Genomic DNA, 26,576 nt, shown 5'->3' with positions numbered 1-26,576 from the left:
GGGTGGTACAGCAACACAAGAACAGAGTGGAGATAAGCTTGGAACTGGATGCAGGTATACATGGAACTGGATTGCTGGAACAGACAGGAACCAGGGCAAGACAGACTAGGGCAAAACAGGACAAACCAGGACAAGGACTACACAGAACATGGAACATAGAATGCCCGAAGGGAGCATAAACAAAGCAAGACAGAGAGACCTAGAAGCAAGGTCAGCTCAGGAATCAGAGAGAGGCCTAGAATAGGCCACAAGGCAAGGAAGAAACCAGAAGGTCCTCAGGCTACAGAGCAAGGCTTGGAACAGAAGGCCAGATGACCACAAGGCAAGACCAAGGTAAGCTGGGAACAGAAGGCCCTGGAGGCCAGGTGCTAAGGAAAAGCAAGGCTGGATTCAGAAGGCCTGGAGGCCACAAGACAAGGCTAGGAATGACTTGAGAAAGCCACAAGGCAGAGAGGGCTAGAGCAGGGAGCCAAGAAGGACTCTATGCCAAAGCATTGAGACATGGGAGAGGCTGAGTTAAGTAGGGTTGGAGTCTGGGTGTTGTATGGGCAGGCGAGAAGGGATTAGTCAGCCAGGGGAATGAACTCATGGAGGTCCCCTGCTGGCATGGAGGCAGAAGCACAGGCAATGCAGGAGAGCAGTTCAGAGCCAGGCTCAGTGGGGTTCTGTGGTGGAGAGGAGGCCGCGTAGTGGCTGGAATCACAACAGTACCCCTCTCCTTTAGGACCCTCTCCTCCTGGGTCTCATCTTTTCAGGGGGTACTGGCTGAAGGAAGATGCTGCAGGTTGGCCTGGACAGATTTCTCTTGTTAAGCGGACTTGCTGAAAGCAGGCACCTCCCATTGGATGAGGTTGCTTGGACCCCCTTTGAGGTAGCATAACTGGTTTGGTCTTCCCCTGGAGCTGGGTAGCTGACTTTGATGCCTCCTGGGGCAGGGCGACTGGCTTGAGCTTCCCTGGAGCTGAGTGTCAGACTTGAGCCGCCCCTGGAGCTGCTGGACAGATTTGGAACAGGTGCTCCTTTCTGGTTGGAAATGTCTTGGGCAGGCGTCCCATGCTAGGCAGGCTGGTTGATAGCAGACACCCCTTCTGGGCTGGCAGGCAGAGAGCTGACGCCCCTTCTGGACAAGGTCGCTGGGGCTCCTCCTGGAGCTGTGTAGCAGGCTTGGGCTGCTGCTGGGACTGCATGGAAGACTTAAGTTCCCCCTGGAGCTGAGTGACAGAATTGAGCTCCCCCAGGAGCTGCTGGGGAGATGTGGAACAGGAGCCCCTTTCTGGTTGGAAATGTCTTGGGCAGGTAGCCCCTGCTGGGCAGGCTGTTTGAGAGCAGACGCCCCCTTCTAGGCTGGTGGGCAGAAAGCAGACACTCCCTTCTAGGTTGGCTGGTAGAGGTAAAGTGCCCCATACTGGACCAGGTTGCTGAGGCTCCTCCTGGAGCTGCAGGATTGGCTGGGGGCATCATGTCTGGCATGACCCCTCCTGGGATGTTTTGGCTGGAACTGAACAGATGCCTCTTTCTGGATGGTAGGTTGCAAGCAGGAGTTTGCTGCAGGTAGAACTAGCTGAGTGCATGCGCCTCCTGCTGGTTGTGAGGACTGTGTACAAGCTTCTCCTGCTGGGGCAGTAGATAGAATGCAAGGGCCTGTTGCTGAGAGAACTGGCTGAGTGCAGGCGCCTCCATCCGGTCGTGGTGGCCTTGTGCAGGCATCTCCTGCTGGAGGAACTGGTTTGATGCAGGCGCCTCCTGCAAGTCATGGTAGCAGTGTGCAAACCTCCCCTGCAGGACACATGGTGGAGAGGGAGTGTTTCTTTCACGCTGGGAGCTCTTTACTGGCCTGGATGCATCTGTAGCAAGACTGGGCGCACAACTGCAAGTCTTAACTGGAGTAGCCTGAACAATGCTGAAAAGTTCTGCAGAGCTATTTGGGAATTAGCTGGGTGTCTTTGTTGTGGAGAGAGATCAGAGAGTGTCTTTTTGGTAAGCCCCCATTAGTTGGAACAGCAGAGATGGGAGCTTTCTGCTGTAAGACATCTGGACGGGGCTGCCCCTTTAAGGAAGATTTAGTAGGTATCACAGAGGATTTTTCCTTATATTCGGGCTGCATCTGAGGCCTGGGATCAACAGGAAACCCACCAGAGAATGAAGAGGCAATGATATCCAAATCTGGAATCAGTGAAGCAGGACTGGAGTTGGTCTCAAAACCATGCTGATTCTGAAGGGAGATAAAGCAAACAGGTTTTAAAATAGTACATGCAGTACCTGGGCAGATTTGATTTCCCCCTGGACCGGTTGCTCAATTTGGAGAGAGTTGTGGTTGTAAACCGGTTGGAATTAGCTGCTTGTTCCAAAACACCTGGTGAGGGGAAAGGCTCACATATTGGCTTAATTAACTCCCTGGGAGCTAGAATCTCTGTTAATGAAGACAAAACTGAGATATTCAGAGTAGTCTTTTTAAGTAAGTGTTTCCCTGAGACAATACCTGTTTTAGCTGGAAATGTTTCTGCAGATTTTACAGTCTTAGTTGCAGAGTTTAAAATTGTAATTCCACACAAGTTAAAGTTTTTTCCCCTGACTCAAGTGCCATGTTAGTTTTAAGGGTGTCATTTGTTTTAGGCCGGCTTGCAAAGAGTTTCAAGGAATCAGTGTTTCTTAGAACTCCTGTACAGACATCCTCCTTAGCACCCTGCAAACAGGCAAAGTTCAATTTCTTGGGCTGTGACAACCCCTCTAAGGACTGCAACAAGGATTCAGAGGTATTCATGACTTCTTGCTCACTATGACTGCAGTTAGGAGCAAGTCCTACAATGGGAGGTAGAGATAAAGAATTTTCTTGGGGTCTCACAGAAGCTGGGTGTAGAACTGCTATGGTAACTGGAGGTTTCTCCTGCTGTTGTGCTAGTGAAACTGGTTTTAGCGGAACAGGGCTACAATCAGAATTTTTATTACTTAGGCAGGCTGAGAAGATTGTTGCAAGTTTTCCACTATTAACGTTGTTTTAAAAGGTCAGTTCCTGAGGTAATCAGGGTTTTACTTCTTGACTGGTGCAGTCCTAATTTTAGCATTGGTGAATTCTTTTCTCCTGTAATCTGGCTTGGCTGTAACCTGGGCAGGACTCTCCTTAGTCCAGCAGGCTGGGATACTCTTGAGTGCTTGGGTTGGAAACTTTGGAAGCAGTCTGTACCCATGTAGTCTGAATTTAATTTTTTTCCAAACAAGGCACTGCCATGGAATGTGCTCTAGTTCTTGCAGAGAATGGCTTGATAACCCCACAGATGGGGCAGGCTCTCTCTGGGGGTATATGGCTGGGAATGCAGGAGCAATTCCCCCAACCTGGACAGGTGTTGTGCAATTTAGGCATTCCTGGTACACAAAAACATTCTTTTTTCTACACCCTGTGCAAACCCAAGATTCATGCTTTGGATATTGGCAAGCTACACATTGCTGGTAATGTGGGTAGTTCAGGGTCTAGCAGGTATCACAGGTAAAATGTTTCGTAGCAGAGGTATTATTCTTAGCCAAATTAAAGGTAGACGCACCAGGCTGAAGAAATGCCCTGCCTCCACTCGCAGAAGCTGTGCCTGGCTTCGGCATCCTGTTCTGAATAAAGGGTAGCTGGAGAGGGGTTGTTGTAGACACCATCTCCCTGGAGTGGCACAGGACTGGAATGGAGCATGGATGGTCTGGTAAGGCTGGAGTGCTGGAACAAGGTGCAGGCTAGGCTGGAGCACTGGAACAAGGTACTGGAACAAGGTCCAGGCTAGGCTGGAGCACTGGAATGCTGGAACTGAGTGCTAGTAAGAGTGGAACTGGAACTACAGGAATAGAGTGAGGTAAGTGTGGAACTAGAACTCTGAAGATGAGTGCTGGTATGGGTGGTACAAGAACAGAGTGGCGTTGGATGCAGGTATACGTGGAACTGGAATGCTGGAACAGACAGGGACTAGGGCAAGACAGGACAAAACAGGAAAAGACTACACAGAACATGGAACATTGAATGCCCTAAGGCAGAGAAATCTAGAAGCAAGGAAAAGACCTGGATTCTCAGGGCAAGATCAGTTCAGGAAACAGAGAGAGGCCTAGAGTAGGCCGCAAGCAAGGAAGAAACCAGAAGGCCCTCAGGTCACAGAGCAAGGCTTGGAACAGAAGGCCAGATGGCCACATGGCAAGACCAAGGTAAGCTGGAAACAGAAGGCTAGGGAAAAACAAGGCTGGAGTCAGAAGGCTCAGAGGCCACGAGACATGGCTTGAGAAAGCTGCAAGGTAGAGAGGGTTAGAGCAGGGTGCCAAGAAGGACTTGCTGACGAAGTATTGAGTCATGGGAGATACTGAGTTAAGTAGGGCTAGAGTTTGGGTGTTCTACGGGCAGGCGAGAAGGAGTTTGTCAGCCAGGGGAATGAATTTGTGGAGGTCACCTGCTGGCATGGAGGCAGAAACACAGGCTGAGGACAGGAGCCAGAGAATGCAGGAGAACAGTTCGGAGCCGGGCTCAGTGGGGTCCACTGGTGGAAAGGAGGCTGAACAGCGGCTGGAATCGCAACAGGCTTCATTCATCCCTCTTCATCTCTCACAGGATCTGGGTTCTTCTTCATCACCAAAAAGGATGGAACCTTTAGGCCATGTACTGTTTACCATGATTTAAACACCATTACCATTAAGAACAAATACCCATTATCCCTCATCTCTGAATGGTTCCACCGACTCCAAGGAGCCAAAATTTTCACCAGATTGGACCTTTGAGGAGCCTATAACCTGATCAGGATTAGGCAGGTTGATGAATGGAAGACTGTTTAATACAAGGGACAGTTGTGAATATCTCGTCATGCCCTTCAGCCTCCTCAGTGCTCCAGCATTATTCCAGAACTTTATGAACAACATCTTCAGGGATCTTCTGCTGATGTGTCTTAGTCTATCTCAACAATATTCTCATCTTTTCCCAGACTCTTGCCCAGCATTGCTCACAGATTAGAACAGTCGTCCAACATCTCCAAGAAAACAAGGTATATGCCAAACTGGAAAAATGTTCCTTCGAATGGTCAGAGTTACCCTTTTTGAGGAATATTATTTCTGCCCAAGGTTTGAAGATGGACCCTGACAAACTGTTGGCCATCAAAGAATGGCCCCGTTCCGTGAGACTCAAAACTGCAATGCTTCCTGGGCTTCACAAACTATTATCAACAGTTCATTCCCCATTTCTCATCTCTTACAGCTTCACTTACAGCTCTTACTCGCAAGGGGGCTAACCACAGGGATTGGCCTGAGGAAGCTATCCAAGTCATTGAATAACTTAAGGAGACCTTCACCTCTGTTTCTTTTCTACAACAATCAAAACCCCAAGAAAGCCTTGCTTATGGTGGATGTTATTTTAATTGGAGTGGGACCAGTCATCTCTCAAATGGCTTCAGGAGGTAAACTTCATCCTTGCACCTTGTTTTCCTCAAAGTTCTCCACTGTGGAAAGGAATTACACTATAGGGGATCAGGAGCTTTTGGCTATCAAACTCACTCTTGAGAAGTAGATCATCTACTAGAAGAAGCCAAACACCATTTTACGGTCATCACAGATCACAAAAATCTCCTCTGCCTTCCAGAGGTAAAGATACTCAACCCTCACCAAACTCACTGGTCTCTAAGTTTTCAACAGATTTAATTTTTGTATCACATTTCAGCCACCCAAGAAAAATACCAGGGTGGATGCCCTATCCTACTCTTTCAATCCAACGGACACCACCACCGAACCACAGGTAATGTTAGATCAAGTTAAGAGCCTTGCTATGATTACCTTTTCTGTCCCACTTGGCAAAACATTGGAACCCATATGCCTCTGAGAAAAGGTTCTTAAGTGGGGCCATGACTCCAAATTGGGGGGACTTCAGGGGATTCAAAAAACTACTGACCTAATCTCTCATCAGTACTGGTGGCCTCAGATGATCCAAGATGTTTGGGTATAGATGAAATCATGCCACAATTGCGCCCGTAATAAATCCTCGCATTGATGTCCTTGGAACTTTCTCCAGCCATGTCTGGTCCCAAATCAATCATGGGTGCATGTCTCCTCCGACTTTATTACGTTCCTCCCTCCATTCCCTTGCTGTCCCTGCCTTCAGCTGCAGACTTGGCAAGCCTATTTTTCAAGGAAATCTTTTGACTGCATAGGCTACCAGAACACACAGTGAACAACTGAGGAGCTCAGTTCACCTCGAGATTTTGGAGGAATCTCTGTGCCCAGCTCAAGATTTCCCTCTATTATTCTTCTGCCTATCACCCCCAATCCAAAGGGCTCACTGAAAGAACCAATCAAATCCTGAAGGCCTTTCTTGGAGCATATGTTTCTGAACAATAGAACAACTGGGTTCTGTTGCTACCATGAGCTGAATTGTAATACAACAATGATACCCAGGAATCTTTGGGTGCCTAGCCATTTTTCATTGTCCATGGGAGGCACCCTAAAGTACCTCTCCCAGTATCCTTAACCACAATGAACCCAGCAATTGATCAAACTGCAAACAATATTTTGGATCTTGGGAAAGGACCCACCACTTTATCTGTAAGACTCTTTCAATAGGAAGACTGATAGAAATAGTCGCCAGCACTCTCACGCTCAGTGGAAACGTTAGTATGGTTAAGCACTTGAAATCTCTGCTTGAAACTCCTATCTACCAAGTTTGCTTCTCGGTTCATTGGTCCACATCTCATCATACAACAAATTGGTCCAATCACATACCAACTAAAGTAGCCCTTAATGCTGCATATACCCAATGTGTTCTATGTGTCATTATTAAAACCTGTACTTCTCACCTAGATAAAAAGGCAGCCCCCTGCACCAGCTGTAAATCTTTTAGATCCCGATATGGAGTTCGAAGTAGAAGATGTCCTAGAAGCCAAGAGGATATGTGGAAAGGTCTGCTACCTCATTTCTTGGAAGGGCTATGGTCCTGAAGAAAATTCAGGGGCCTTTCCACTGCCAGATTCCAGCAGCAGAATGCCATCAGCTCCCAACCATGCTGTGCTTTCTAGACATGCGTGCACACCTCTCTTCTGCTTTTCTTGGCATTGCAGTGGAAACCTGGCTGCGGCACTGGGAAATGATGTGACCACTTGTAGGTTATTTAAACTCTATTGCTCTTGTGTACCAACACCTTGACAACTGGTTCCCTGCTTCTTGCAGTTCTAGTTGCCCTGTAAGTTCTTGATTTCCCCAGTTCCTGCCTGCCTTTGTATTTGCTTCCCATGTGTCATCCACTTCTTCCTTGTCTCTTGGACTCTGTTGCCCTGTGCATCATACCTCCTCTTCAGCTTCTTTCACCTTCCTTCACCTTCACCTTTCCTTCTGCCTGCCTCTACCTCAGAACAGACTCAGTCTTCTCTCTTGCTGTCTGCCTGCCTTGATTTTGGTAAGGACCACTACCACGCTTCACTCAGCTACCAGTCTTGTCTCTGCTGTTGCCGTCAGATCAAGCTGGGAAAGTCCTGCCATCTGCCAGAACCTGTGGGCTCAAACCAAGGGGGATGAGGTTGGCTAGGCAAAAGACCTACTCCTGTGATGCGTCAGCCATAGTCTGTTAAGTTGGTGCAGCACAATTTAGGCCTTAACAGCTGCTCAAGTGCTCACTATCCCTTGGCGTGACATAGGGTTTAGCAGAAAAGGAGGAAGAATAGCACATTATGTAAAAAAAAAATATCAAAGTGATTGAATTGGAAGGAGCTTGGGAAAAGAAAAGGCACTATGGGCTGTATTGGAGAAGGGTAATGGCACTTCCATTTACATAGGAGTGATCTACAGCCCTCCATCTCAAGGGAAGGAACTGGATAGCGATCTGGCTGAAGACATGCAAAAGCTGGGCAAGAAAGGGGAACTGGTGTTGATGTTAGGTCTGGCGGCTCAAAGGGCTATACTGTGAGCCACTGCACTTACCTGGGCCTTTGCCAAACTCTCCAGGTGCCGAACCAGCATGCTCTCCTGCACCTCGCTGCCGATGATGCCTTCATCCTGCTGCTGATACTCCTTAGGCGCACATGTGCCTAGCCCCTTTATATTTAAAGGGCCTGCAGTAGGAAATGGCCACGGCATCCTTGGATGACATCACCTGCTACTATCCTTTTTTAAAGGCCTTCTGGACGCTCTTTCCTTGCCTCAGCAACAGGTCGACTACCTTGTAGTATGAGTTGCTGCATTTGTGTTCCTGTCCTACCTGTTTCATCTCTCCAGCCCAGTCTGCCTTGCCTCGCCTATCCAGTTTGTCTCAGTTCTCCAGTCCCTGTTCTTACTTCCCTTGCCTAGCCCCATACTAACTGCTGAACTTGAACTCAGCTTGAACTCTGACCATTCTTGTCTTCTGCCTGCCTCTGACCTCAGCCTTAGCATTAGGGATGTGAATCGGGCTTCGGACAATTGAAAATATCAGACGATATTTTCAAAATCGTCAGAAATCAGGGGCTCCTCCAAAACGATAGGAAAACCCCATGATATTGATCGTGGGGGGTTCTCTTATCGTTTTGGGGGAGGGCGGGAAAAACGGCACACAAAAATAACCCCTAAACCCACCCCGACCCTTTAAAACTAATCCCTTAGCTTCCCCCACCCTCCCCAAAAACATTTTACAGGTACCTGGTGGTCCAGTGGGGGTCCCTGTAGCGATCTCCCGCTCCCGGGCTGTCGGCTGCCACTAATCAAAATGGCGCCGATGGCCCTTTGCCCTTATCATGTGACAGGGTATCCGTGCCATTGGCCGGATGCTGTTACATGGTAGGAGCACTAGATGGCCGGTGCCATCTTGTGCTCCTACCATGTGACAGGGGCTGACCAATGGCACTGGTAGCCCCTGTGACATAGTAAGGGCAAAGGCTATCGGCGCCATTTTGAATACTGGCAGCCGACTGTCCGAGTGCAGGAGGTTGCTCCCGGATCCCCGCTGGACTTTTGGCAAGTCTTGTGGGGGTCAGGAGGGTCCCCCAAGACTTGCCAAAAGCCCCTGGTAGTCCAGCGGGGGTCCGGGAGCGATCTCCTGCACTCCGTGACGTCACGCACACCCGTCTATGTGCTTTCATTGGCCGGAGCGCCCAAATCGACGGGCGTTCCGGCCAATGAAAGAACTCTTTGCTTCGCTTGTGCCGGAGAGGGCACAGAACAGTGGGCTCTCACTTCACGCCGAGCCAGGAGAACCGGGACCTGCGCGGGGGGGGGGGGAGGAACGCTGCAAGCCGGATGGAGCCCTAGCTGTTGTACTGCTGTTGCCGAGCCAGGAGAACCGGGACCTGCGCGGGGGGAGGAACGCTGCAAGCCGGATGGAGCCCTAGCTGTTGTACTGCTGTTGCCGAGCCAGGAGAACAGGGACCTGTGCAGGGGGGACTGCTGCGAGCTGCTTTCGCTGCCGGCTGCCCCCTCCGGAGGGCGGCAGAGAAAGGAAGGGGCGGAAAAGCAACAAAAGGTAAGAAAACAACAGAAAGTAATGTCAAGTCGCTTCGGGAGGAGGGGATTTTAGGTTTTTAGAGGTTTCCTTTTGGGGGAAAGTTTGCCGTCTAGGCGTCTACCATTACCCCTGCCTCTAACGCAGGGGTAAGGGTAGGCGGTAAGTTAGCAGGTTAAACGCGGGGCAAAATGGCAGGGTAAAATAGCGATAGTCGGGGCGCGCGTTACTGTATGGGAGGGAATAGCTAATTCGATCGTTTACATCTGATATACATGCCGAGTGCGGAAGGGGTTACCCGAGGATTTAAAGAGGCGGTAAGGATGGGTTAAAGGGGATAGTGTATCGCAGGAAGGGCTAACGTGGCCGGAAAGTGAGTAGAAAGCGGGTTAGGAGCGGGGTAACCGCGGCCCCACTTTACTGTATCGAGCTGTTAGTTAGGAGTAGATTCTGGACTTCCTTCAATGGTCTATCCTCAAACAAATGATGATGTAACCCAAGAGGGAAAGGGTGATACTGGACTTGGTACTTACAAATTGAGACAGTGTCTTTAATGTCTGGGTAGGTGCCTACTTTAGCAACAGTGACCATCAGACAGTATAATTTGGATATTACCACCAAGACAGAGAGAAGCCATACAAAGCTAAAAGTCCTCAATTTCAAAAATACTGATTTTGGTACAAGGGGGAAGTATCTATATGAAGTTCTAGCAGAACAGGAGGATGTGGGTGAAGGCTTCATGCACTCCTGATCAGCATGAGATTAATTGGCTACCTTACTACTTTAAGATTGTATATTTTATACTACGATAATAAAATGATTATCTGCCTCTAGAAAGGCATAGACATTTTTCTCCTTTACATGAACTTGGACCTTATTTTAAACCATGTAAGACTAATTGTTCTTTACAGATTGGGTCTGCTTGTCTGAGATATTAAGAATTAATCAGAATTAATTACACTTTGTGTGTGTGGCTTTTGATAGCAAACATAATTACACACTGTCCTGAAACAGGTGAATAAAGTATTGGATTTAAGTTTGTCTAAGGAAAAACAGACAAGTAATTACAGTAGTGTGGAATGCAAGCGGCTCAGAAATAAACTGCCAGATTTGTCTTGTAGACAGTTAACCTGCAGAAAACACTTGAAGGTTGAATTTTCCTTCAATTCTTTCAAAACAAAAGTAAAGCTGTTCACTTTGGAGTATATTTTCAAAGATGCACGCACTACCCAGCACGCACACATGGACGCCCGATTTTATAACATGCGCATGCTATAAAATCGGGGTCGGCACACACAAGGGGGTGCACACTTGAGCATCCTGCACGTGACGACGCCCACGGCCTTCCTCAGTTCCCTCCCAGTCTGCTCCAATTTCGGAGCGGACTGGGAGAGAACTTGGCCCCCCCCCCCAATCTTTATTTTACCTTTTGTGCCTGCCTCGGGGCAGGCGAAGGTTGGTGTGCCAGCACCCTGCTGGCACGCGATCCCTCGGCACAGCGGCAACGCCCGGGCCCTTTCCCGGCGCACGTAACCCGTTGAAAATCTACCCCTTTGTTAGTAAAATTTTTTTTTCTGTGATACTCTGGAGTTAGGAAATTGTTCGATTAAATCTGTTTCTGTGTTCTAGTGAGAAGGGTTAATCTCATAGTTTTTATATTTGATTTCTAAAATAGTATTTGAAATCAGCTTAATTGCATTTCAAGCTTTGCTACCTAGTAACCAGGTTCATTCTCAATGTACATTACCAAGCATTTTAAATAAGATTGTTTTGTTAACACATCAATGTCAATGAATGATAAAGCAATTAAGATTTTAAATCAAAGGAATGCAGAATTTATAAGATTAATTAAGCAACAGGAATGTGAGATATCTTTGGTTCAGGCACAACTAGAAGAGTTGCACTCGCCGCTAGTTCATGTCCAAAATCTGCGTGGTACTGCACAAAAGCAATCTTTTGAACAAAAGTTACACATGGACATTGAAAATGTCTATGAGGCATTGCCTGATAGAGAAATAAATGTTTTAAAACAGACTCTGCAGACATTGTTTTTCGGGCAATTAGATTATTGTAACAGTTTATATACAATGCATGTAAGGATGTTACAATTAATTCAAAATTCAGCCAACAGATTATTGATTAGGGTATAGAAAAATGAGCATATTTCACCAGTGTTGTCTTTGCTTCATTGGCTGCCAATGCAATAGTGCTCACAATTTAAGTTGTTGATACTTATCCATAAATTGCTGTATATAGACGCAGTTTATAACTTTAAGACAAAAATTCAGTCTTATCAACCCCTTCGATCCTTGTGATCTGTTAGGAACAGTTATTGGTTATTTCATCATTGCATACATTTAAGCATCACAATGTGCATTTTAATGCTTTTTCATGCATAGGCCCGAGTCTCTGGAATGTATAACCATTAAGAAATAAGGAAGGATGGGATATTAGCATTTTCAGGAAGAAAGTTAAGGCCTATTATTTTAGGGAAGCTTTTAAATCTCAACTTTTATTAGTTTTTTATATTTTTGTATTTGTTCAAATGTATTTTATGTATGTTATCCTGTGATCCATGCTGAACAAAGTGATGGATGGTATGGAATACAAGAATTTTTAAATAAATTAAAATAATAAAAATAGAGAGTGGAGCAGAGAGTTCTGTAGACAGAATCAGCTCTCCCAAGTTAAACAAAAAAAAAAAAAAAACCAACCCAAATCAAAACATCCCTGCTACTTTAGACTCTCTAATCCGAAGTCTGCTGTAGATTTTCCATCTCCCTCTTAATGTGAGAGTGATTGCCCATGGAAGAGGAACATGGTGCCAAGGCCTGGGCATGTAGCCAAAGAACCTACCAAGGGTGGAAGGAGAGACCCACCAGAGTCTCTTGATAACATTTATCAGTAATTTGTTCTAGATCTGAAAGAGTCTACTCAGCATAGTCTGGCTTCTCTGGAACAGACCCTTAAGCGGCATAATATGTGCCAGACGAGTGCATATGAAATGAGCTTTGCTAAAGACCAAAGCCCGTGCTTATGAGTTAAAACAACTTTTTTTTTCCAAAAAAGAGCTTGCGAGGGAAGAGTTTGAAGGTGATTTAAAAAATGTATTCTTTGAAACCCTGCCAGTTTCTATTTATTTAAAATTTGATATACCATGTATAAAAAAAATGTCAATGTGGTTACCAAATATTCATTAAAATCAGTAAAAACATTAATACATAAAATCAATAAAACACTAACATACTCGCAAGACAATAAAATCAACAGAACATACACAGTAAAATCACAAATACAGCTCTCATCTTGCATAATTAAGGTGTCATATAACGTTCAAAAAGTACCAGTACCCAACCATCAGGTAAAAGCACTCTTCTCACTCTTAATTAATATCAGGCTTACAGTACTGGCAACCAAAAGTACATTCTGTTTTATTTATATTCTGTTGATACAACCATCTAATTGCTTATTTAGTTGACAGAAAGGAAGAGCCCTTCTCTTCTCTGGTTGAGCATGAGGACAACATCTATGACATTTTTGCTAAAAGCAGTAGTAAGTCTCTAGGGCAAAAAGAAAATGTCAGTGTTGTGCATAGCTCCCACTTGCCTTCAGAGAAAAATTATAAATCTTCTGAATTACAGAATAAACCTGGCACTAATGAACCAGAGAGGCATTCAGTATCCAAATGCCAAGCCAGAACTGGGAAAGGATCCAGTCTCTTGAGAATAAGCTAGAAGAAATCCAATCCAGTTTAGCTGCCAAAGGTCTTCCTAATCCTGTCAATACAGCTAAAGAACATAAGGCTTGCAATGCTCGGTCAGACCAAGGGTCCATCAAGCCCAGTATCCTGTTTCCAACAGTGGCCAAGGCAGGTCACAAGTATCTGGCAGGATTCCGAAGGGTGGATAGATTCCAAGCTGCTTATCCAAAGAATACGCAGTGGATTTCTGCAACTCTACCTTAATAATTGTTAATGAACTTTTTCCTTCAGGAACATATCCAAACCTTTTTTAAACACAGTTATACTAATAGCTTTCACCACGTCCTCCGGCAATGAATTCCAGAGCTTAATTATGCGTTGAGTAAAAAAATATTTTCTCTTATTAGTTTTAAATGTATTACCCAGTAACTTCATTGTGTGTCCCCTGGTCTTTGTACTTTTCGAAAGAGTAAACAACTAATCAACGTTTACTTGTTCCATTCCACTCATTATTTTATAGACTTCTGTCATATCTCCCCTCAGCCATCTCTTCTCCAAGCTGAAGAGTTCTAACCTCTTTAGCCTTTCTTCATAGGGAATTGTTCCATCCCCTTTATCATCTTGGTCGCCCTTCTCTGTACCTTTTCTCAGGAAAGCCAGGCCAGAACTACCAGACCTTGGGTCAGCTCAGTGCCAAGCATTTTGAAAGTAGAAAAGGTCAAATTCCTTTCACCTTCCAGTGATGAGGTACGACTAATTGATTCTTTATCTTGTCCACAGGTATGAACGTCTCATATACAGAATTCTCTCATGTCTGGTAAACCTGAATTGACTACTCCAGCAGTCCTAAGTGAAACTCCACTAAGTGAGAGCACTATCCCAACTTTTGATTCTATCAAGAATCACAAATATTTTTTGGGTAAGTTTAAGCTTTTGGGACAAAAGTATACCATTCCTATTAAATTGTAGAGTATGTTCCCCTGCCAGGGCCTTGTGGATATGGCTTCCAAGTTCACATTGATTACCCATAGCCTCTTTCAGAGCTAAATGCTTCTGTAGAGGGGAAGATTAAAAGCAGGGTAACTCCCTGAGAACAATCCCTTTAGCGGATAGTTCTTTAAAACCACTGGGAAGGTATGGCTCACCATTCAAATAGGAAAACTGATATAAAAACATCCAGCAGCAGATCCTAATCTCCTAGAACTCCATGATGAAGGAGCAGGAGACCATGCAAAGGAGAATATGACTGTTGTCTTGATCAATTAAGATCTAATACTAACATCATTCTACATGCAGACAATTTGAAGATATCTTGGAAGGATCTACCTTCCCCATGTGACCAGAATGAAGGGGCACCAGAAGTTCACCAGGTAAAGAAACCTAGTCTCAAAGGTTCTCACCTGACACACCCGAGAAAACTAATAAACACCAGAAAGGAGAAATCATTCTGGTGGACGCACAGTTAGGCCGTAACTTTATGACTGGTTTCTATTTGTTTCTGAACAGTGATCATTCACTAATTAATGAGTCTTTCTTTCGCCAGCTCAAAGGCAAAACAGCACTGGACTCCATTAAACGAACCAATACCTCAATAAAGATACCAAAGCCAGATGTTAAGTTACTAGCTGTTACTTGCAACACAAAGACAAGAGAGAGATTCCTCAGAATCAACTCTTCCCTGGGTTTGAGGACCTGATAAACAATCAGCTTTCAGAAGCTAATACCTATATAGCTCACAGATGAGTTTGAGAAAGCTCAGCAAAGGAATTGTTAAATCAGTACAAAGACTTCTTTGTTACTGAGGTTTATGACAGTGGCCTGACTGACTTACATGTCATCCAAGTGCTACAAATCCTGTGTGTGGCTCAATAGTTTCCTCTCTCTCTATGTGCACTGTTTGCATGTGGCTCTAGACCAGGGCCGGTGCAAGGGCTTTAGATGACTTAGGCAAACCTTACATCTTTGTGCCCTTTCCTCTACAGCCCACTCCACATACAATTAAAAATTATGCATATGTAACAGATTTTACATGCTCTCTGGGTCTGCCACCACCCTGGAACTCTTAACCTGTTATTTGCCTGCCAGAGATCCAGCTAACTGCCTCCGTGTTACAACAGGATAGTCGCGTCATTCCTTAAGAGGAATGATCCGTCTGCAGTGGAGAGTGAGAAAGCCTGAGACCATCCCCCAGATGTATTCATGCATAAGATTAATTGGCTAAATTACTATTTTAAGCTGGGGTAATTAATTGGCAATATGTTTGAGATTTGTATGTTAACTTTAGGATAGACACAGGTATTTTCATAACCATTGTAATAAAAGTGTTTTACACTAAACCAAACTTAAAACAATATCTATCATTTATAAAAACAATGTATATTTTATGCTGCTGTAATAAAAATTATTATACATCTCAAAAAAGGTATGCACATTCTGCTCTCTTTACATGAACTTGGACCTTATTTTATCTGATTTAAATGCCAGATAAACTGAGTAAGACTAATTATCCCTTACCAAGTGGAAGGTGGGGGCTGCAGGAGTGAGCCACTTAAAAATTTAAAGGAACTGGGGAAGGGGGCCCTGATCTGTAGATCCCCGCAATGTTTGTTTTTTTTATTTGAAAAGGTTTGTGGGAGTGCGCGATGCATGGCTTGGTAGGGCCTTTTTGTGAAATTTGGGGGAGGGGGGGAAATCAGGCCACAGGCCTGCACTACTTCATTTTTTCTCTATACACTGGTTAAGTAGCAAGTTATCTGGTCATTCAAAGCTATATTCAGACATAGTTATTTAGGTTTTAAAATTATCCAGTTATATGTAGCTGGATCACTTTGGGAGAGTACATTCAACGGGATGTTTATCTGACTAAATATTTGTGAGAAGTTCTCCAGCTAACTTTAACAGGATAATTTGTCCACTTGCTAGCTTACTGAATATTGTTGACCTCTTAAGGTTGAATGCTGCTTCTCTTTTTGTGTTTGTTTTTTATTTTGCTCTATATGTATTGTCTCCAAAAGTGGACTACAAATTTTGTACATTAAATTCAGTTAGAGTGTGCTGTTGGTATTGCATAAGCCTTCAATAAGGCCAGATAATGAAGCTTTAGTAGTGAATTTAAAGAAGAAGAGCTGACAAAGAATGCAATTAAAGGAGTGAATGGGCTTGTGATTAGAGGCTGAGACTTTTATATGCAGTAGGGAAGAAGAATTCAAAGTACATTAAGAATGACTATACGTAGAGACACAAATTAATGCATTTTTCTCTTGGTAATAATGTGTTATAAATGCAATTTGATCATGCCAGGTGAGAATACAATTCAGAGCACATTATGGACTCATCCAATAATGACTTAAATAAACATATATTAAAATGTCTTTCTGAGAATATTTGTATTTATTTTATGCCTTATGAAAGAACCTACCTGCTCCATAAATCACAGAGTAAACAACACGCTTCGCCTGTTCTCTGTGTACCTGCTTCACTTGTTCTAATGGAATTCCCTTCCTATACAAAAGGAATACACGGTAATTAATAAATTCAAGTCAAATGCAAATAAGTGCATTATAATTATAGAAACAAATAGTTACATAAATAATGTATCACCAGTGACTTTGCAAGGTTTTCTAAATTGTGAAAAGTTTTCAGTATTTTCTCATGGAGAAAAAAAATCCTAATAAACCTTTGAACTCATTCTTATCCATAAATGTTGGTGTAATATATATTATTTGTTCCACATTAGTCAAAGAGATATTAATGAAAACTGAAATGCACAGCAGATCAGCACTCTTAAAAATACAGATATTAGGTTAGTCCTCTGATGGAAGTTTGTTTTAACAAACTTACAGGGTAATTCATCAAATCGGGTTAGGGCCTCAATGCGTGATAAAAGGGTTCTAATGTGCAATAAATGCGCAATCTTTATTGTGTTCATGTTTGCATGCAAATTTTATGAGTATGCAAAAGCTAGCTTTTTATGCAAATGAGGGACTCCTGCCACCTGTAGTAAAAATTTATCACACACTAAAGTGGGATTTAATGTCATAAATAACACCTTTTTTTGGTATGGTAGAGAGGGGAAACAGTTTTTTTTGCAGGATGGCTGCCATTATCGTGGGTCACAGCTATAATGGTGGCTAATATTGCAATCGCGATATGAGGGTTTTTCTCACATACATAGCCTTGCTGGACCATAAAAACATCTTTTTTTCCCTACCCTGTCTTCCTAAATGTTCCTTGTTAGGGGGAAGTGTACTAGCAGCCAGTATCCCAGTGCTTTACTGGCCCATTTACGGGATGGAAATAGGTTTTGCATGCACATTACAAATAGAGTGCACAGCCTATGTTATACCTTGCATGCATGTACACGCCTCTGTTATTTTGCAACATAGGCACGTACCTGTGCCATTATCTTGTAACATAGGTGAGTACATGTGCACATGGAATAACATAGGTTGAAAGCACATACATATGCGCCTTATTTGTAATGGGGTAGTTTTTATAAATTTACGCGCGCGCGTACTTTTGTTCGTGCACCAGGCGCGAACAAAAGTAGGCTGGATTTTATAAGATACGTGCGTAGCCGCACGTATCTTATAAAATCCGGGGTCGGCGCGCGCAAGGGGGTGCACATCTGTGCAACCTGTGCGCGCCGAGCCCGGCGCCCGCTGCCTGTTCCCTCCAAGGCCGCTCCGAAATCGGAGCGGCCTCGGAGGGAGCTTTCCTTCCACCTCCCCTCCCCTTCCAATACCTAACCCACCCCCCCGGCCCTATCTAAACCCCCCCAACACCTTTGTTGGCAGATTTACGCCTGCCGAAAGCAGGTGTAAATCTGCGCGCGCCAGCAGGCTGCTGGTGCACCATCACCCAACCCGGGGGCTGGTCCAGAGGCCTCGACCACGCCCCCGGGCCGGCATCACGCATCCGCCCCGAAATTAGTCCCGCCCACCCGACACGCCCCCGACACGCCCCCTTTGCACAGCTCCGGGAATTACATGCGTCCCGGGGCTTGCGCAAGCCACCGAACCTATGCAAAATAGGCTCGGCGGGCACAGGGCGGGGTTTGGGGTAGGTTTTCGGGGGGTACGCGCGTATCCCTTTGAAAATCTGTGCACACGCATACTTTTGTTCGCACACCAGGCGCGAACAAGAGTACGCGGGATTTCAATAGATACAAGCGTAGCAGCGTGAATCCATTAAAATCCGGGGTCGGCGCGCGCAAGGCTGCCCAAAATCGGCAGCCTGCGAGCGCCGAGCCGGGCAGCCTGCCTCCGTTCCCTCCGAGGCCACTTCGAAATCGGAGCGACCTCGGAGGGAACTTTCCTTCGCCCTTCCCCTACCTACCCACCCCCCACCTCTATCACGAAAGTTCCGCCTGCTTCGAGCAGGCGGAATTTTGCGCGTGCCGGGCTGGCTGCTGCGCTCCATGTTCCGGTCCGGGGCCTGTTCCGGGAGCCACTGCCACGCCCCCGGAACGCCCCCTGGCCGGAACCACGCCACCGGACACGCCCCGAAACGCTGCGTCACTCCCGACACACCCTCGAAACTCCGCGTCACTCCCGGCACGACCCCTACATGCCCCCCCATGCAAGCCCCGGGACTTACACGCGTCCCGGAGTGCGCGCAGGGGGGGGGTTTGGAGTAGGTTCTCGGGGGGTACGCGCGTATCCCTTTGAAAATCTACTCCATTGATTTCTGTGCATATAATTTAAAATATTGAAACCTACACGTGGCAGTTAGACAGATGGCTTCTAGGTGGGATTCTCCACCATTCATCATGACACACCTAGGGCCAAGTGGTAATGATATCCACAATGATGTGCCTGAGGATCATAAAATTATCAAGGGGAGGCTCTTCCAGCTTTTTCTTATTCATTGTGGGGTGGATTTTAAAACTCTTACATGCGTGCTGAGCCTATTTTGCATAGGCCCGGCGATGCGCGCATGTCCCGAGGCTTTGTGAAAGGGGTAGGGTGGGACCAAGACCTCCGGCACAGCCGCCATGCTGGGGGATCGCGCGCTGGCAGCTGGCTGGCGCGAGTAACTTACAAAATAAAGATGGGGGGGATTTAGATAGGTCTGGGGGGCAGGTTAGATAGGGGAAGGGAAGGGAGGGGAAGCTGGGGGGGGCGAAAGGAAAGTTCCCTCCGAGGCCGCTCCGATTTTGGAGCGGCCTCGGAGGGAACAGGGAAAGCCATCGGGGCTCCCCTAGGGCTCGGCGCGTGCAAGGTGCACAAGTGTGCATCCCCTTGCGCGCGCCGACCCAGGATTTTATAACATGCGAGAGAATGAACATTTTATAACATGTGAGAGAATGAACATGTGTAAGAGTGTGTGTGTAAGAGAGGATAAAATTTGTGTAGCCCTGCTCCCCTATTCCACAACATTATCAGTGTGACTGGAAATCAAAAGATCCAATTTATTCAAAGCAGGAGATTTTTTAATTCTTATTAGTTTTAATTATTGGGTGTTGTTTGCTGTTTTTGCTATTTTGAAATTTTACCAGTGTTTTGGTAAATTTATACAATTTTTAAGTTATTGTATATTCTGTTCATCAGATGTTTTGAAATATTTATTATTTTTATTAGTATGGTTTTACTATCATGATTCGTGATTTATATTCCTTGATTTTATTGTTTGATATTTTATGTGGAATGGTAATGTTGTACTGTATACAGTGTCTGGCTTGTTGTAATTTCCAGTTCAGTTTTTGTCTGCACATTTCTATTTATGCTTTATAGTCTTTTTATTCTGTATTTGTCTCAACAGTTAACTGACACCTATGGACATATTTTGAGTAATCTATGAGGTATTCCATAAGATCTTATATCTATTTTCTAAAAGTGCCCCTCAAAACACACCTGTGGCAGCTGTTTCATTCTGTTTCCACAACCAGACAGAAAAAAATCACAAACTGCCCCAAATAATAATATGTCCATGGGATCCTGGGCCCCGCAGGCAGAAAGACAAACCTAGAACAGGTGGTGCAGAAGTCTGACATGTCACCGCCAGGGTATGAATTGCCAGTACAGTTTTTGTCTGTGCGTTTATCTTTATATTTTATGGTCACTTTATTCTGTATTTGGCAAGGGTCTGTCTATGTTCTGGTGTATGATGGAGGTGAGGTATTCTGCTGCTGTGTCGTTTCTGTGTAGGGATCAGCCTGGCCTGTTGTGTTTTTCTTAATATTATTGGTGTTTTAGTGTTGCATTTTCATGTGTAGGGTTCTTACTGTTTGAGTGCTGGCATTTAGTGTCATTTTGGTATGGGAAGTTTACTATATTGTAATTGTACTCAGTTTATTCATGTCTTTCTTGAGGGCCAACCCCAACACACTTTACAATAGGGCTATGGGATCCAAGTGCCTTTTATGCAGGGTTTCCTCATTATCACCACAGCACTGCATGTAAATATAATATCCATGTTGTTGTGATATTTCTAAATCGGAAAACTGTACTTTGCCTTTTTTTCATAAAAAATCTGTTATAAATGCATAATTTTTAGTTGTGTGCATGCTGAGAGCTGGGGAGGATGGGTGCAAGGCTGTAAGGTTCGCAGAGCACCTAATACCCTTGCACTAGCCCTGAGAGAGTGCCCAATGCACAGACTATTGCCATTCACTTACTTCCCACATTCCAGTATGCAAAAGTTGGTAAGCAGATGATAGGGTTCCCAGCTTCCTAGAAATATTATCACTGACATTCTTATCTGGGAACTCTGACCTATGCCTGTCCACTTCCACAGCATTTCAAATCATTGAAAGGGACAAACTCCAAGAGGACCCTTGCCTCCCCCCTTCCCATGGCATTTGACCTGCATTGTGCTTTGGGGGGGAGCACTATCTCATCCCTCATCTCAGGCAGAAGACTGTCTTGATCTGCCCGTCTTAAATCTTTATTTATTTATTTATTTATTTAGAGGTTTTTATATACCGATGAACGTTGGGAACATCTCATCGGTTTACATTAAACGAAAACTCAGCAACAAGCGCTTTACAGTGAAACAAGGAACATGTGTATATAAAGCAAGGGAAACAGAACAAAATATCAGTTATAAGTCAAAAAAGTTTTGAAATGAATCATAAAATACAGTAATAACTCTATTTACAAGATTATTACTATTTACAAGATAGTCGTGGAGGACGGTAGGGAGGGGGTGAACTGTAGGGGGGTAGACTTCATGAGATGGAGGAGTGCTGATCATAGAAAGCTTGTTTGAAAAGGTATGTTTTTAAGTCCTGTTTGAATTTTTTAGGGCATAGTAGTTTAAACAATAGTTTTGCTGGGTGTTTAGAACTGATAAGGCCTTTCTTTATTGCATATTGAGACCTGAGGAGTTTTTCTTATAATGTCTAATAGCCAAGTTGTCAAATACAGTTAATTTTCAGGCCAAGGTAGTTATTTGTTTTTATATACCATCTCTCTCTATATAAAATACAATCATAGCAGTTTACAATTTTAAAATATTCATAGAATTTAAAATACGGGTAAATAAACTGAAAACAAATACTGCTCTTTGATATTACTATCTCTTTCCTTTACATAAGATGATCTTAGCCTGTTTCAATAGCAGCTCTAAATAACCATGTTTTTAGCTCCCTTTTAAATCCCTTAAGATCTTTTTTGTAGCCTCAGATTTTCAGGTAAGATGTTCCATAATTTAGGGCCAACAATCGATTAAGCTCTTTCTCATACTTCAAATAAATGTGCACTTTGAATTGATGGAATAGTGAGAAAACCTTTAACAGACCTCAGATTCCTCTGTGGAGTGTGAAAACGCAATGCTGCCCCCAGCCACTCTTGAGTTGTTATTGTACATTAACTTGTGAATTATACTCAAGACCTTATACTGAGCTCTTTGCTTGATTGGTAACCAATGTAACATCTTTAATACCGGCATGATATGATCATATCTCCTGTACCCTGATATAATATGTGCTGCAACATTTTGTAATAACTGAATGGGTCTTAGTGTATTAGTTGGGAGACCCAGCAAAAGGGTATTACAGTAAACAAAGCCTGAAAAGAGCATTGTTTGTAAAATGGTCTGGAAATCATTTGAATTAAATAAAGGTTTTAATCTTTTGAGTAGGCACAGTTTATTGTATCCCACTTTAGTGATCCTAGCAATATGATTTTTTTCATAGACAAATCCCTATCTATTACTACTTCTAGATCTCTAGCATAGTCGGCAATTTCAATCTTAATTGTCCCAAATGTGATCTGTAATGGGATGTTAATATTTTTTCTGCCTAACCGGACAACTTCTGTTTTCTAGGTATTTAGAACTAATTTAAAGTGAGTGAGTAGTCTCTGAATGGCAGAGAAATAGATATTCAAAATTTTAACAGTATAATCAACTGATTTTTCTATTGGTACAATGAATTGTACATCATCCTCATATACATAAAAATTAAGACCTAAACCAGATAGAAATTTACACAGTGGTAATATATATATAGATTAAAAAGAATAGCTGATAAGGATGAACCTTGCAGGACACTGGTTGTAATCATTTTTTTGGTTTGATAATATATTGTCAATTTAGACTTTAAATTATTTATTTATTTATTTATTTATTTATTTATTTATTTATTTAGGCATTTTATATACCATCATTCCAGAATAAGATCACAATGGTTTACAAAATCAGCATTCATATTCTTTGATGACATTCACGTTCTGTGCCAACATTCATAATTTGGGTCTACATCACAGCAGTTTTATGTTCTTATTCATATTCGTGCATATTCTTGTTCAACATGGCAGCAGATTTATAGACTTCATATCCATACATTTTAAAAGTCGGCATTACAGCAAATGCAGATTCTAATTCTACTACCTACACGCTTTGGGGCAGATTTTATAAATCTGCGCACATGCGTACTTTTGTTCGCGCACCAGGCGCGAACAAGAGTACGTGGGATTTTAATAGATACGCGCGTAGCCGCGCATATCCATTAAAATCCAGGGTCGGCGCGCGCAAGGCTGCCCAAAATCGGCAGCCTGCGCGCGCCGAGCCGCGCAGCCTGCCTCCGTTCCCTCTGAGGCCGCTCCGAAATCGGAGCGGCCTCGGAGGGAACTTTCCTTCCACCCCCCCGCACCTTTCCTTCCCTTCCCCTACCTAACCCACCCCCCCGGCCCTATCTAAAGCCCCCCCTACCTTTGTCGGCAAAGTTACGCCTGCTGGAAGCAGGCGTAACTTTGCGCACGCCGGGCCGGCTGTCGCGCTCCATGTTCCGGTCCAGGGGCTGGTCCAGAGGACGTGGCCACACCCCCGGAACGCCCCCGGGCCAAAACCACGCCTGCGGCGCCGCCCCTGAAATGCTGCGTCATTCGCGTCATGCCCCCGAAACACCGCGTCACTCCCGGCACGCCCCTCCATGCAAGCCCCGGGACTTACACGCGTCCCGGGGCTTGTGTGCGCTGCCGAGCCTATGCAAAATAGGCTCGGCGTGCGCAGGGGGGGTTTGGGGTAGGTTTTCGGGGGGTACGCGCATACCCCTTTGAAAATCTACCCCTTTACATTATTCATTACCTATTGCTCAGTTCATTGCCATTATCTTTTGTACTGATGTTGATTTTATCAGTATATTGGTATTTTCTGTTAAATTGTAAGCTTTTCTAAAGAGCCATATTTTCAGTTCACATATAGAAATTCTTTCTATAACTGGCATAATGACTCTATATAAATGTACAATCTTTTAAGAATGAAGTGAACCATCCTAGTATAGTATAGATATTAATTCCTATTTCCATTGATCTGTTAAACAATATTACTTGGTCTACTGTATCAAAAGCTGCAGATAGATCTAATAATACCACCAGATAGGCTTGACCGGTATCAAATCCTTTCAATACTGTGTCAGACAACGAGAGTAAAAGTGATACCATATTGAAGTTCTTTCTGAATCCAAACTGATTTGGATATAAAATGTTTGCTTTGATGTACTCGGTAAGTTGTATATACACTGCCTTTCTATGATTTTGGCCAGAAAGGGCAGTGTAGATAAAGGTCTATAATTATTCAAAATTGTAGTATCGGCCTCATTAGATTTTAACAATGGTTTAATGGAGGCATATTTTAGTTCTGATGGTAATTCTCCTCTAACTAAGGATAAATTAACTATTTTTACAATGTTTCTCGAAATGGTCTCAACAATGGATTTTAGATATTTTATAGGAATCTTATCTATGGGATGCGGTGCTGGATTGCATTTTTTAATCAAACGTTGTACTTCAATATTTGCTGTTAATTCAAATTGAGGTTCCCTTTGGATATTGATGGAATCAGTTAAGGCAAGAGAGCTAGTTAAATTGGTGACTTTTTCAATACAAAAGTCAGCGTGATCATTACATTTCGAAGATGGGAGTGTTGTGGTTATTCCTCTCATAAAGGCCTGATTATTAACTAAATTGTTTATTATATTGAACAAGACTTTTGGTTTGAATTTTATGTCATGAATTTGTTTTGACCAAAAATTTTTTTTAGTTTTGTTAATAAGATTTCTGTATTTTCCAAGGCATATTCTATACAAAGTTAAATTTTGTATTGTAGGATTTTTTCACCATTTCCTCTCTTTACTTCTTAATACTTTTTTGAGGTCTCAGATTTTTTGATTGTACCAAAGCACAATTAATTTAGATGTTTTAACAGTTTTAGTTATATGTGGATAATCCTTATGTGAGATTTCCTCATTTAATAAAGGTATACATATTCTAGGGGTATGCTCTACTTCTTGGCTATTTAGACAAAATTTGAAATTTGTGTTGGAGATTTTTTGACTCAGTTCTGCTGGTGATGTGTGATCCAGAGATACATGATAGAAAATGAAAAATATGTCTGTTTATTCTGTAGATGCAGAATTTCTATATTTTTAAGGCTTGCATTGGAGTAATGGGGGGGCCAGGGAGAGTGCTGAGCTCAGGGGGAAAGATAGTGTGCCACTTGCAGCTAATCCATGTCAATCTGAAAGGGAGGGGTGTTCACCCTTCTCCCCTAACCTCTCCCCCCCCACACACACAAACAAGTATGACTTCCTTATCCTTTGCCCCAGAAGAGCAGGGATCAATTGGGGGGGGGGGGGGATGTGCATGATTAATGATTTTCATACAGGGTGCAATTTGCCCTAGAGCTGGCCTTATCCAGGCCTCTCTGGTAGGGGAGGGGTATGCCTAGAGCACATGCTGCAGGCAGTGTGTGATTCCAGGACTTTGGGCTCAGCTAAGGACAGAGTGAAGGTATATAAGTCTGTGAGCTGTGACATATTAGAGGCAAAGAGAGTGCTGATATTAGGGAGGAAGGAAAGGAAAGAATGATGGGGTTTTTCCTATAGTGGAGAAAATGGTGGTGAAAGCTGCGGAAAGAGGTAGTGTGGATTAGAAGAGAGGAGTGTAGGGAAATATCTCATGTTTTACCACTGAATCATAATAGCCAAAGAAGTGTACAGGCCCCAAACACTGTCACAGCAAGAAAGAGAATTTTCCCAGTTGAACTTTAAAACAGCACTATCTCAATAGAATATGATGATTTTGCTCTGATACACTGAAGGATACCTTATCAATATGTGCCTGTTTGCATGTTCCTGAGTCAATAGGAGCAAAGCAGATAGAGAGACAACAACTTAAGCCTATAAGCAGGAGTCATGGATGAGCCACGATGAGTCCATAGGTCAGAACGACCCCCACTCTAGAGAGGGGGGTTCAGTCTGAGACAGAGAAAAACACTCTGGCACGCAGCTTGACATACAGACGTGGCAGTTCTCCGCCCTCAAAGAAATTAGAAAGGGGGAAAAAGACCTGCAATGTGGCAGGACCCCCCCTCAAAGAAATGGGAAGGGGGGAAAGACCTGCAGTACAGCAAAGACCTTCCACCCACCACGTGATTAAGCATGAGCTTATGCATATTTAGCAGATGGAAATTATAGGACAGGGGGGCAAAGAAGAAAAGAAACCAAGGAAACACAAAACGAAAAAGTGAAGGACCCCCCTGGGGAAGCAAACCTTGAAGGGGAATCCTGAGAAAAAACCCTGAAACCAGAGAAGGGACCCCTGACACAAAAGAAATGGGAGCCAGAAGCAGACCAGCACTCCCTGCTATCGAGGGGAAGAAGACCAGGTGTGGCCAAGAGACCGGGGAAGGAGACCAGAAAGAAGAGACCCCCTGCTCAGGTGCAGAGAGTGACAAGGAGTCTGAAATGATGAGGGGCAAGAGCCAGCCCCAGACAGCCCGGTAAGTACCAGAGCCAGAAGCCCATCTCCTTCCCAGACCACCACCAGCTCTGCCTGTACCAAACCCAGGAAGCAAGTCTTTCCCCTGCACATGTTCTCCAGACCTCCAGTCAGTTTCTGCTTCAAAGGTAAATACAGGGATATCGCCTGAAGCGGTACCGGGGTAAGTTAGCCTTGGACTCTGTTTGGGAGGCACTTATTTCCATTCAAATTTCTATTTCCTTGCTAATATCGGTAATGATTGAAACAA

The 26,576-nt window shown here is 44.1% G+C and overlaps 1 protein-coding gene across 1 annotated transcript in view; it reads right to left on the bottom strand.

Moving 5' to 3' along the window:
- Nucleotides 1-26,576, bottom strand: part of POLN (DNA polymerase nu) — a 419,903-nt gene that overhangs the window by 127,369 nt on the left and 265,958 nt on the right. The window contains exon 18 of the mRNA XM_029592374.1: nt 16,522-16,604. Coding sequence (XP_029448234.1) covers nt 16,522-16,604 — 83 coding nt within the window. The remainder of the gene's footprint in view (nt 1-16,521; nt 16,605-26,576) is intronic.

Source organism: Rhinatrema bivittatum, chromosome 1, assembly GCF_901001135.1.
Source record: "Rhinatrema bivittatum chromosome 1, aRhiBiv1.1, whole genome shotgun sequence".
Classification (NCBI taxonomy): domain Eukaryota; kingdom Metazoa; phylum Chordata; class Amphibia; order Gymnophiona; family Rhinatrematidae; genus Rhinatrema; species Rhinatrema bivittatum.
This window is presented reverse-complemented; position numbering and strand designations above follow the sequence as displayed.